Raw genomic sequence first — 13,915 nt, forward strand, 5'->3', positions numbered from 1 at the left:
AAAATGTTGTAGAATCACTACTTGCCTTCTCTGTGTTGTACAGCCCTCCCTTTTCTCCTACACCCCCATGTATGTTAATCTTAATACCCCCCTACTTCTCCCCCCCTTATCCCTCCCTACCCACCCATCCTCCCCAGTCCCTTTCCCTTTGGTACCTGTTAGTCCATTCTTGAGTTCTGTGATTCTGGTGCTGTTTTGTTCCTTCAGGTTTTCCTTTGTGAAATCATTTGGTATTTCTCTTTCTCCGCTTGGCTTGTTTCACTGAGCATAATACCCTCCAGCTCCATCCATGTTGCTGCAAATGATTGGATTTGCCCTTTTCTTATGGCTGAGTAGTATTCCATTGTGTATATGTACCACATCTTCTTTATCCATTCATCTATTGATGGACATTTAGGTTGCTTCCAATTCTTGGCTATTGTAAATAGTGCTGCAATAAACATAGGGGTGCATCTGTCTTTCTCAAACTTGATTGCTGCGTTCTTAGGGTAAATTCCTAGGAGTGCAATTCCTGGGTCAAATGGTAAGTCTGTTTTGAGCATTTTGATGTACCTCCATACTGCTTTCCACAATGGTTGAACTAACTTACATTCCCACCAGCAGTGTAGGAGGGTTCCCCTTTCTCCACAGCCTCGCCAACATTTGTTGTTCTCTGTCTTTTGGATGGCAGCCATCCTTACTGGTGTGAGGTGATACCTCATTGTAGTTTTAATTTGCATTTCTCTGATAATTAGCGATGTGGAGCATCTTTTCATGTGTCTGTTGGCCATCTGTATTTCTTTTTTGGAGAACTGTCTGTTCAGTTCCTCTGCCCATTTTTTAATTGGGTTATTTGTTTTTTGTTTGTTGAGGCGTGTGAGCTCCTTATATATTCTGGACGTCAAGCCTTTATCGGATGTGTCATTTTCAAATATATTCTCCCATACTGTAGGGATCCTTTTTGTTCTATTGATGGTGTCTTTTGCTGTACAGAAGCTTTTCAGCTTAATATAGTCCCACTTACTCATTTTTGCTGTTGTTTTCCTTGCTCGGGGAGATATGTTCAAGAAGAGGTCACTCATGTTTATGTCTAAGAGGTTTTTGCCTATGTTTTCTTCCAAGAGTTTAATGGTTTCATGGCTTACATTCAGGTCTTTGATCCATTTTGAGTTTACTTTTGTATATGGGGTTAGACAATGGTCCAGTTTCATTCTCCTACATGTAGCTGTCCAGTTTTGCCAGCACCACCTGTTGAAGAGACTGTCATTTCGCCATTGTATGTCCATGGCTCCTTTATCAAATATTAATTGACCATATATGTCTGGGTTAATGTCTGGATTCTCTAGTCTGTTCCATTGGTCTGTGGCTCTGCTCTTGTGCCAGTACCAAATTGTCTTGATTACTATGGCTTTATAGTAGAGCTTGAAGTTGGGGAGTGAGATCCCCCCTACTTTATTCTTCTTTCTCAGGATTGCTTTGGCTATTCGGGGTCTTTGGTGTTTCCATATGAATTTTTGAATTATTTGTTCCAGTTCATTGAAGAATGTTGCTGGTAGTTTCATAGGGATTGCATCAAATCTGTATATTGCTTTGGGCAGGATGGCCATTTTAACGATATTAATTCTTCCTAGCCACGAGCATGGGATGAGTTTCCATCTGTTAGTGTCCCCTTTAATTTCTCTTAAGAGTGACTTGTAGTTTTCAGAGTATAAGTCTTTCACTTCTTTGGTTACGTTTATTCCTAGGTATTTTATTTTTTTTGATGCAATTGTGAATGGAGTTGTTTTCCTGATTTCTCTTTCTGTTGGTTCATTGTTAGTATATAGGAAAGCCACAGATTTCTGTGTGTTGATTTTGTATTCTGCAACTTTGCTGTATTCCGATATCAGTTCTAGTAGTTTTGGGGTGGAGTCTTTAGGGTTTTTTATGTACAGTATCATGTCATCTGCAAATAGTGACAGTTTAACTTCTTCTTTACCAATCTGGATTCCTTGTATTTCTTTATTTTGTCTGATTGCCGTGGCTAGGACCTCCAGTACTATGTTAAATAACAGTGGAGAGAGTGGGCATCCCTGTCTAGTTCCCGATCTCAGAGGAAATGCTTTCAGCTACTCGCTGTTCAATATAATGTTGGCTGTGGGTTTATCATAGATGGCCTTTATTATGTTGAGGTACTTGCCCTCTATTCCCATTTTGCTGAGAGTTTTTAACATGAATGGATGTTGAACTTTGTCAAATGCTTTTTCAGCATCTATGGAGATGATCATGTGGTTTTTGTCTTTCTTTTTGTTGATGTGGTGGATGATGTTGATGGACTTTCGAATGTTGTACCATCCTTGCATCCCTGGGATGAATCCCACTTGGTCATGGTGTATGATCCTTTTGATGTATTTTTGAATTCGGTTTGCTAATATTTTGTTGAGTATTTTTGCATCTACGTTCATCAGGGATATTGGTCTGTAGTTTTCTTTTTTGGTGGGGTCTTTGCCTGGTTTTGGTATTAGGGTGATGTTGGCTTCATAGAATGAGTTTGGGAGTATTCCCTCGTCTTCTATTTTTGGAAAACTTTAAGGAGAATGGGTATTATGTCTTCCCTGTATGTCTGATAAAATTCCGAGGTAAATCCATCTGGCCCGGGGGTTTTGTTCTTTGGTAGTTTTTTGATTACCGCTTCAATTTCGTTGCTGGTAATTGGTCTGTTTATATTTTCTGTTCCTTCCTGGGTCAATCTTGGAAGGTTGTATTTTTCTAGGAAGTTGTCCATTTCTCCTAGGTTTCCCAGCTTGTTAGCATATAGGTTTTCATAGTATTCTCCAATAATTCTTTGCATTTCCGTGGGGTCCGTCGTGATTTTTCCTTTCTCGTTTCTGATACTGTTGATTTGTGTTGACTCTCTTTTCTTCTTAATAAGTCTGGCTAGAGGCTTATCTATTTTGTTTATTTTCTCGAAGAACCAGCTCTTGGTTTCATTGATTTTTGCTATTGTTTTATTCTTCTCAATTTTATTTATTTCTTCTCTGATCTTTATTATGTCCCTCCTTCTGCTGACCTTAGGCCTCATCTGTTCTTCTTTTTCCAATTTAGATAATTGTGACATTAGACCATTCATTTGGGATTGCTCTTCCTTTTTTAAATATGCTTGGATTGCTATATACTTTCCTCTTAAGACTGCTTTTGCTGTGTCCCACAGAAGTTGGGGCTTAGTGTTGTTGTTGTCATTTGTTTCCATATATTGCTGGATCTCCATTTTGATTTGGTCATTGATCCATTGATTATTTAGGAGCGTGTTGTTAAGCCTCCATGTGTTTGTGAGCCTCTTTGCTTTCTTTGTACAGTTTATTTCTAGTTTTATGCCTTTGTGGTCTGAAAAGTTGGTTGGTAGGATTTCAATCTTTTGGAATTTTCTGAGGCTCTTTTTGTGGCCTAGTATGTGGTCTATTCTGGAGAACGTTCCATGTGCACTTGAGAAGAATGTATATCCCGCTGCTTTTGGATGTAGAGTTCTATAGATGTCTATTAGGTCCATCTGCTCTACTGTGTTGTTCAGTGCTTCCGTGTCCTTACTTATTTTCTGCCCAGTGGATCTATCCTTTGGGGTGAGTGGTGTGTTGAAGTCTCCTAGAATGAATGCATTGCAGTCTATATCCCCCTTTAGTTCTGTTAGTATTTGTTTCACATATGCTGGTGCTCCTGTGTTGGGTGCATATATATTTAGAATGGTTATATCCTCGTGTTTGACTGAGCCCTTTATCATTATGTAGTGTCCTTCTTTATCTCTTGTTACTTTCTTTGTTTTGAAGTCTATTTTGTCTGATATTAGTACTGCAACCCCTGCTTTCTTCTCACTGTTGTTTGCTTGAAATATGTTTTTCCATCCCTTGACTTTTAGTCTGTACATGTCTTTGGGTTTGAGGTGAGTTTCTTGTAAGCAGCATATAGATGGGTCTTGCTTTTTTATCCATTCTGTTACTCTGTGTCTTTTGATTGGTGCATTCAACCCATTAACATTTAGGGTGACTATTGAAAGATATGTACTTATTGCCATTGCAGGCTTTAAATTCGTGGTTACCAAAGGTTCAAGGTTAGCCTCTTTAGTATCTTACTGCCTAACTTAGCTCGCTTATTGAGCTGTTATATACACTATCTGGAGATTCTTTTCTTCTCTCCCTTCTTGTTCCTCCTCCTCGATTCTTCATATGTTGGGTGTTTTGTGCTGTGCTCTTTCTAGGAGTGCTCCCATCTAGAGCAGTCCCTGTAAGATGTTCTGTAGAGGTGGTTTGTGGAAAGCAAATTCCCTCAGCTTTTGTTTGTCTGGGAATTGTTTAATCCCACCGTCATATTTGAATGATAGTCGTGCTGGATACAGTATCCTTGGTTCAAGGCCCTTCTGTTTCATTGTATTAAATATATCATGCCATTCTCTTCTGGCCTGTAGGGTTTCTGTTGAGAAATCTGACGTTAGCCTGATGGGTTTCCCTTTATAGGTGACCTTTTTCTCTCTAGCTGCCTTTAACACTCTTTCCTTGTCCTTGATCTTTGCCATTTTAATTATTATGTGTCTTGGTGTTGCCCTTCTTGGATCCTTTCTGTTGGGAGTTCTGTGTATTTCCGTGGTCTGTTCGATTACTTCCTCCCCCAGTGTGGGGAAGTTTTCAGCAATTATTTCTTCTAAGATACTTTCCATCTCTTTTCCTCTCTCTTCTTCTTCTGGGACCCCTATAATACGGATATTGTTCCTTTTGGATTGGTCACACAGTTCTCTTAATATTGTTTCATTCCTGGAGATCCTTTTGTCTCTCTCTATGTCAGCTTCTATGCGTTCCTGTTCTCTGATTTCAATTCCATCAATGGCCTCTTGCATTCTATCCATTCTGCTTATAAACCCTTCCAGAGTTTGTTTCATTTCTGCGATCTCCTTTCTGGCATCTGTGATCTCCTTCCGGACTTCATCCCATTTCTCTTGCGTATTTCTCTGCATCTCTGTCAGCATGTTTATGATTCTCATTTTGAATTCTTTTTCAGGGAGACTGGTTAGGTCTGTCTCCTTCTCTGGTGTTGTCTCTGTGATCTTTGTCTGCCTGTAGCTTTGCCTTTTCATGGTGATAGGAATAGTCTGCAGAACTGGGACGAGTGACGGCTGGAACGACTTCCTTTCTTGTTGGTTTGTGGCCCTCCTCTCCTGGGAGAACAGCGACCTCTAGTGGCTTGTGCTGCGCAGCTGCGCGCAGACAGGGTTTCTGCTTCCTGCCCGGCTGCTATGGAGTTAATCTCCGCTGTTGCTGTGGGCGTGGCCTGGCTCGGGCAGCTACTCCAAAATGGTGGAGTCGCGTTGGAGCAGGAGCGGCTGGGAGGCTATTTATCTCCGTGAGGGTCCTCCCTGCTCCCTGCAGCCCAGGGGTTAGGGTGCCCAGAGATCCCGGATTCCCTACCTCTGGATTATGTGACCCGCCCTGCCCCTTTAAGACTTCCAAAAAGCACCCGCCAAAACAAAACAACGCCCACCAAAAAAAAAAAAGAAAAAAAAATTGTTTTATTTAAAAAAAAAAAAAAAAAAGGGTGGTCGTTCGTTTTTCTTTATTCTGCGGTGCCAGCCTCAGGCCTCTGCTCACTGGTCTTTCTGCCCTGTTTCCCTAGTATTGGGGTCCCTATCCCTTTAAGACTTCCAAAAAGCGCTCGCCAAAACAAAACAGCAAAAAAGCAAAAAAAAAATGGTCGTGCGCTTTTCTTATGCCCTCTGTCGCCCAGCCTCCAGTGCCCGCTCACTGTTCTTGCTGCCCTGTTTTCCTAGTATCGAGCGCCCTGCACTCTTGCCCGGATGGCGGGGGCTGGGTGTTCGGCAGTCCTGGGCTCCGTCTCCCTCCCGCTCTGCCTGCTCTTCTCCCGCCGGGAGCTGGGGGGAGGGGCGCTCGGCTCCCGCGGGGCCGGGGCTTGTATCTTACCCCCTTCGCGAGGCGCTGGGTTCTCTCAGGTGTGGATGTGGTCTGGATATTGTCCTGTGTCCTCTGGTCCTTATTCTAGGAAGGGTTGTCTTTGTTGTATTTTCATAGATATATGTGGTTTTGGGAGGAGATTTCCGCTGCTCTACTCACGCCGCCATCTTCTGCCCCTCCTGGATCACTTCTTATATTAGTTTCCCTTAGTGGGTGGTGGGGCTACTTCCCATTTTTCTGCCAAGCTAAAGAAGTGCGGAAGTACTCTATCTTTTCCAGGATGCTTTGGCCATCTAGTGGTAGGACACGGTCTAGACACCTGGAGGACCAGGCATGGCTTTCTCCGGAATTGGTGAGCCGGTGGCATGTTGAGATTGATGCTTCTGGCAGGACGACTGCCAGTACAGCCCTGTATTGACAGATGTCAATGGTAGGCTTGGATTGATGGGAAGTTCAGGTACAGATACCTCTTGGTTTACTTGGTTTAGTCACACGAAGTGAACTCATCTGTTGGATATCAAAGAAAGTCAGTGGAATCAGGATACAGAGCAGAGGCAACTTGATCAGAAACCTTGGAAATATAAGTTCTCGATTCCAAAAAGGTTTTACCACTGAACACACAGAATGAATGAAGGTTCCATTTGTCTCTTAAGAAGCTCAATTGCCCCCTCCAAGTCTAATCTCACATATGTAAACATCGAGCTGGAGCAGTTCTGCACATAGGCTAGTCTGACACTACTTTGTCTAAGGTGGGTCTACCTTACTAATCTTGGGGATATTGAGAATACATATGACCTCTCAGTATGGTTCCCTCAAGGGCCGTCATTTATGGCCCTCAGGCAAATAATCCTGGGTCTGGTACATTCCTGAACTGAAAACGTGGAACTAGGTAAAAGGTAAGATTCCCATATGTCTCTGGGAGCCAGGCAAACAGACTCTTGGACTGGGTACACAGCACTCCCTGCAGTCTCCTTTGTCACGGACCCTGGAATTGCCCTGACATCATTATGAGTCAGCAAATCCCACTTGGCCTTTGCTTTTCTCCAGGTGTTCATATAGCTCTACTGTAAGTGTCCTGAAAATATTATATCAAAAAATTCATCTTCTTATGAATTCACCGTAGAATTTTTTGCATCTGTGTTCATGAAGGACCTATATGTCTGTAGTTTCCTTCTCTTGTAATGTCTTTGTCTGGTTTTAGTATTGTGGTAAAGCTGGACTCATAGAATGAGTTCAGAAGTATTCTCTTGTCTTCAGTTTTCTAGAAGAGTTTGTGTAGAATTGGTATTGTTTCTTCCTTTAATGGTAGAATTTAGTAATGAGTCCAAATTAATTTTGTAGATATATCTAGTTTATGGTAATTAAGATATATTTTCTCTGAAGAGTATCCTCAGTGAAAGTGAAACATAATGGTCTTAATCCAGCAAGTTATTATTGAGTGACTGCTCTGGACACAGTCTGGCCTGGGAAGCAATGGACAGTTAAAAAAGGAAATTATTTCCATTTTAGAATTACTATCAATTAAGAAAAATAACTGCCATACCATAACTACTGCACTTTAACCATAACCATGGATAGCAATGTATGTTTTAAATAGTTGCAATTATAGTGCACGCATAGCTTATATTTTATTAATCTAACATTGTCATTGTAATTCTCCATTTTATTATGTTCTTCACAATCAGTATTTTCTACTGGCTGGATAACATTCCATCAAGACAATTTATCATAATTAAATGTTCTATAGATGAGGAATGGTAAGTTCCTCTCTTTTTTGTGCTATTTATATTAACCTCAATGTGAACATCTTTAGTCATGTATCTTTCTCAGGATTTTGGATTATATCTTTAGGATGGATTTTGTCAGAAATGGTTCACCATTTAGGACTGGGGACCCCTTAAACATTTTGTTATATAAAAGAAGGCTGTTTTCTTTGTGTATCACAGCATCCTTTTAAAGAAACATTTCTAGTCACAAGTGTGTCCAGTCATATTCTAAGGTATGCCTATTTGGCTTTTCATGTTATACTCCTACTTAAATACGAGGCATTATTTACTGTTTGCTTTCCTCACTAGAAGTATGCTCCAGGAGAGCTAGGTGTTTCGTCTTTTTGTTCACTGTTACATACTGGTGCTTAGAACAGTGCTCAGCAAAACGAAGTTGCTCTATAAATGTATGTGCAAGGAAGGAAAACATTAGGGATAAGAGGGAGGAAGTTGGGAAGGAAGGGAAACCTCTCAGGAGAGCCTGGTAAGTAGCAGAGGCCCCCATATGGTTAGTTGGCCATGTTTACAGTCACGTCTTGACACCACCTTATGTTTTCAGAGTATTCCTGATCTTGTGCATTATTTGCATTGTTTTAATTTATTTCCATTATCTCTCCTGATTTTTTACTTTGCATTAGAGGTTCAATTACATATATATTGGGCCCCATTTCCTGTTAACTGTTGAGTAATTAAGTACTTAAATTTCTTTGGCAATTATATTGAGGCTTATGCAATTTTACTCTAGGAATGGACTAATAATGTGTGGAAGATTGTACTTTTGTTTGTAAACTAAATCTCTTATAAGTTTGTGTTTCCTACAAGGTTGTGGTTGTTTCTCATGTGGAAATGTGATTAAAACTGTCTTCTTTTTCTGTGTTCCAGACGATTGCTTTTCTCATTTACTTGGCAGGAAGATTAAATGATGAAGGACCATTTTTGATTCTCTGTCCCTTGTCTGTTTTGAGCAACTGGAAAGAAGAGATGGAGAGGTATAGAGTAATAGCTGAAATTTTATTCTTTAATATTGATTAAAGTTTTTTTCTGGGTGATGAAGCAACTTAATTGTCCTAAGCAGTGAGTTTATTGCTTTAGAAAACTCTGACCTGAGGCAATATAGACAGACTGAGGATCTGATGTGGGGAGAGTCCAATGGATGTTATGTTATTATTTGTTAATTTGACGGTCAATGCTCAGTAAATTTTGCTGAACTAAAGTAGAAACCATCTTTTTCATAGTAACAACATGGAAGTAACCAACATGAAAAAAAAGTTTTTAAAGTTAGCACAAGGCCCTTTTAGATGTTCATCCAACCCCTCCATCTATTCACACAGGAACTTACACTTAGGTTTACCCAGTGCTCTATCTAGATAAGATTCCAGAGTCCCAGAACTCTTTCTGGTTGCAGGGCATCATGAGATGTGCACATCTGTAATCCTTCCATGAAGTGTGGTTTTTCAGATATGCATACCCATTCCCAAGGCTCTGCATTTGTGTTCATCTACCTCTTTTTTTTGATTCAGATTTGCTCCAGGACTTTCCTGTGTAACGTATGCTGGTGACAAGGAGGAGAGAGCCCACCTACAGCAAGACCTAAAACAAGAGTCACATTTTCATGTGCTGCTAACTACCTATGAGGTATCCATTTGTTTCTTTATGGCTCTTAACCTGGGACCTTGAATGTTGTAAAATTCGCTGGAATTTATTTAATTTTTTTCATGAGTGCAGATTTTTATGGGAAAAAAGTCTACTTTAGATTCTCAGAGAGGGACTATGACCAAAGGAAGCAAAGGACCCTTGTGCTCCAAACTAGTTAGGTATCTCTATCTCTCTTTCCTGGCAGATGAAGGGGGAAGCCTTCCCTGGGAGGGAGCATTTGGTCAGTAACTCTTAGTCAACGAATAGGGGGAGGGAGGCAGGCAGGGGAAAGGGTTTTGTGGACCAGCGCATCATCTCTGTTACTGGAGGATGGGAATGGAGGACACTTAGTTCCAGTCTCATTAAACCCTTGTTCTTCAGGCTGAGACTGTTCTGGGTCACAGTAAGCAAGACCTTCCACTTACTCATGCTTAGATATTATCTATAAAATAGTGCCTTAGAAATTATGCTCAAAACTTTTTTGCTTAATGAATGAATAAGACAGGTAAAGCCTGTGGTTTAGGAGAGTCAATAAGAACCTAGCTTAGTAGTATTAGTTCTATCAATACCAGCCTTTATAATGTATCTTCCTCAATTTTTTAGATTTGCTTGAAAGATGCAGCATTTCTAAAATCGTGAGTATTGTACTACTTCAGAAACTGTTGACTATATAATGAAAGTCGTGTACATTTCAGTACTTTGTCTGTTTCTTGATATGTCTGGTATGACTTCCTGACATGTCTTCTGTGAGTCTTATTTACAGATGGGCAGCATGGTAGAAGTCCTACAGTCTAGCCCCTTTTACTCAATAGATGTGTGTCCTTGGGTTAGTTACTTAACCTCCACGAACCTCAGATTCTTCATCTGTAATGGGGACAATGAAATCTCTTACTTCGGATGATAATGTGAGGATTAAATGAGAGAAAGGTGTACATGGTAGGTGGTTAATAGATAATAGATTCTTTATATTGCAAATTGCATAGACACCTTTCAGGACTGCTGTTTAGAGATTTTACTACATTGTAGGAGGTGAATTATTTGAGCCTTTTCCTGGAAATATCTTAAAGTAGCAATCCGTGCTCTAAAATTAACTTTTTAGAAGGGAGTTTTAAGTAATAATTTTAATTAGTTAGTCTTCAGGCCTCATACCAGCTCATGAAATATAGAAAATTTAGATTTAATTCTTAGTGCCAATTGGTAATACAGGTGCCTTGTTGAAATATATGGTCAAGACAACAGGTACAATGCAAATTAAGAGCTAGAATTTAGGTAAATAAGAAAAGGTATGCTGTCTGAATTTCATTCTCTATAACATGTAGTTCTGACATGGTTAGGTTGGGATTTGCATCTTCAATATTCAGAAACTTTTGGTTTCAAAATGTTTTGTCAATATTTTAAGTGCTATTTCTCATCCAGTTTCTTCTGAGTTGGATTTCTGTTTTTATCTTATTTTGAGACATTAAAAGGTTCAGTTGTAGATGTTATGACTTTCATCCAGTATTTTGTTTGACTGAAGTTTCATTTAAGGGAGCAAATAATCTTGCTTTTCTTAAGAGGATTTGCTTTCTCTGTTTTTCCTTTTTATTATTAATAGCCAACTTAATATTTGTTGAAGCTCTCTCCTCTGGAAAGACAGTGTTCTGGGGGTTATTGGCAATATCAGGAAAGTAAACTACAGAGCCACTCTAAGGGGTTATAAACTCTAGTACGGGGATAAGCAGTATAGGGTATCCATGATACAAGGCAATAGACTCGGGGTGTCAAAAGATGAGAAGATTGGGACATAAATGATGTTTACATAAATTACTTTATTTAACCTTATGAAAACCCTAGTAGGCAGGTATTATTATTTATTTTATGGCTGAGGAAAGTAAGAGATGAGGTAACCCAGCCAAGGTTACATTGCTAATAATTGGCAAAGCAGACATGCAAACCCAGCACTCAGTGCTGTGAAGGCTGTAAGAGGGCTTCTCAAAGTATCCAGTTGCACTGGAGTTTCACATTATTCAGCAGAACTACAGTATCTCTATATTAGATCATCTGTCTTGAATCCATTTCCAGGTGAATATAAGGACCTATTGACTCACAGTATGAACTCCAGAAACACAAATGTACTCTTTTGATATATTTGGCAAGGTCATATTGTATATTACTGCATCACATACTCTGAGAAGAGCTAGAAAGTGTAATCTCTGTCCTAAAGAGGTTAATTATGGAGAGTTAAGATTGTGCCTATAACAATATGAAAATTTTAAGACTTTTTGGATAACAGACTTATAAAATCTTTGGGTTAAGAGGATTGTAAGTTACCTCTTCCCACTCTCCATTCAGTGCTGGAATTTCCTCCACCTCTTCCTCTCCAGGGAACATTATTTAGACTGTCCCCTAGTGACTGATTTGACCTACTTCCTTTCACTGAGAACAGCCTACCTCCCCATAGCCTGTTTCATTGAACAAACTTTTCACAAGAGAATAGGACCTAATCTGTTCTGAATGCTAATTCAGACAGCGGCTACATACTGTACTAGGGCTGCTTTGGCGCCTTATCTCATGACAAGTGTCCAATGTCTGCTGAACCCTTATTCCTTGTAATCCTTAAACGCATCCCCTGCTCATGCTACCCAGGAGGAATGATCTCAATTCTGCACTCTCTTTGGATCTCCTGATCTCCCTCCACCCACACCACTCTTAATAGGTGGATGGTTCGAGGTATCTTTCTGCATGCACTTTGTGGATTTTTTTCTGTAGCCTCAGAGGAAGAGGGCTTCCCCCTTGTAAGGTCAACCTCTGCTCAAGATCTTTCCCTCATTTTTTATTCTTATTTCCATACCCACTATCTTTCCAATAATTCTATTTTACTTGTATATATACAACTTCTAATAGAAGTTTAGTTTTTTGAGTATAAAAATAATGTAATGGGATCACAGAATGTTTACAGACCAAATGGAAATTAAAAATCTTAAAACTTCCACTTGATTATCTTTTGCATAGTTTCACATTTGTGGAAAAAGATATGTAATATTTATATCTTGTTTAGTTACAGACCTCTTTTATTGCAACATAATCATATTTATTTAAAATTTTATGTCATGTTTCACCACCTATAATTGGATTTACTATGGTTTTCAGGTTTTCTGTCATTTTAAATAGTGCAGCTTGGGACATAATCATATATACATATTTTTCCATATTTTTTTTTTGTAACAACTTCCCAGGTGTGTTTGTCAAATGATATGCATCTTTGACTGGATTCTCTCAAGAAATTGTAGTTGCTACTCTGCTAGAAAACATGCTCTAGCAGTAGCCACCAATCGCTAGTGTATTAACAGATCCAATGGCTGTGTCTTCCTGAATGTCTATAACATCCTATTCACCCCGTGCCCAGTGTTTTTTAAATTTTGGTATCATTAATCTACAATTACATGCAGACCATTATGTTTACTAGACTCCCCCCTTCACCAAGTCCCTCCCACAAACCCCATTACAGTCACTGTCCATCAGCGTAGTAAGATGCTGTAGAATCACTACTTATCTCTGTTTCGCACAGCTCTCCCCATACCCCTCCCCACATTATACATGCTAATCGTAATGCCCCTTTTCCTCCCCCCCTTATCCCTCCCTTCCCACCCATCCTCCCCAGTCCCTTTCCCTTTGGTAACTGTTAGTCCATTCTTGGGTTCTGTGATTCTGCTGTTGTTTTGTTCCTTCAGTTTTTTCTTTGTTCTTATACTCCACATATGAGTGAAATCATTTGGTACTTGTTTTTCTCCACCTGGCTTATTTCACTGAGCATAATACCCTCTAGCTCCGTCCATGTTGTTGCAAATGGTAGGATTTGTTTTCTTCTTATGGCTGAATACTATTCCATTGTGTATATGTACCACATCTTCTTTATCCATTCATCTACTGATGGACACTTAGGTTGCTTCCATTTCTTGGCTATTGTAAATAGTGCTGTGATAAACATAGGGGTACATCTGTGGAGATGATCATGTGGTTTTTGTCCTTCTTTTTATTTATGTAGTGGATGATGTTGATGGATTTTCGAATGTTGTACCATCATTGCATCCTTGGGATGAATCCCACTTGGTCATGTTGTATGATCCTCTTGATGTATTTTTGAATTCGGTTTGCTAATATTTTGTTGAGTATTTTTGCATCTATGTTCATCAGAGATATTAGTCTGTAATTTTCTTTTTTGGTGGGGTCTTTGCCTGTTTTTGGTATTAGGGTGATGCTGGCTTCATAGAATGAGTTTGGAATTATTCTCTCCTCTTCTATTTTTTGGAAAACTTTAAGGAGAATGGTTATTATGTCTGATAAAATTCAGTGGTGAATCCATCTGGCCCCGGAGGTTTTGTTCTTGGGTAGTTTTTTATTTATTGATTCAATTTCTTTTCTGGTAATTTGTCTGTTTAGATTTTCTGTTTCTTCCTTGGTCAGTCTTGGAAGGTTGTATTTTTCTAGGAAGTTGTCCATTTCTTCTAGGTTTTCCAGCTTGTTAGCATATAGTTTTTCATGGTATTCTCTAATAATTCTTTGTACTTCTGTGGGGTCCGTCGTGATTTTTCCTTTCTCGTTTCTAATTCTGTTGATGTGTGTTGA

At 39.5% G+C, this 13,915-nt stretch overlaps 1 protein-coding gene across 3 annotated transcripts in view; it reads left to right on the plus strand.

Annotated features, from left to right (window-relative positions):
- CHD1L (chromodomain helicase DNA binding protein 1 like) overlaps nucleotides 1-13,915 on the plus strand; it is a 77,180-nt gene that overhangs the window by 11,607 nt on the left and 51,658 nt on the right. For all 3 annotated transcript variants that reach the window (XR_008997109.1, XM_057500626.1, XM_057500627.1), the window contains exons 3-5: nucleotides 8,558-8,664; nucleotides 9,196-9,310; nucleotides 9,914-9,945. Coding sequence is in view for 2 of the 3 variants with exons in the window: in XM_057500626.1 (XP_057356609.1) it covers nucleotides 8,558-8,664; nucleotides 9,196-9,310; nucleotides 9,914-9,945 (254 nt within the window). In the remaining variant the exon portion in view is untranslated. The remainder of the gene's footprint in view (nucleotides 1-8,557; nucleotides 8,665-9,195; nucleotides 9,311-9,913; nucleotides 9,946-13,915) is intronic.

This window comes from Manis pentadactyla, chromosome 4 (assembly GCF_030020395.1).
Source record: "Manis pentadactyla isolate mManPen7 chromosome 4, mManPen7.hap1, whole genome shotgun sequence".
NCBI lineage: Eukaryota > Metazoa > Chordata > Mammalia > Pholidota > Manidae > Manis > Manis pentadactyla.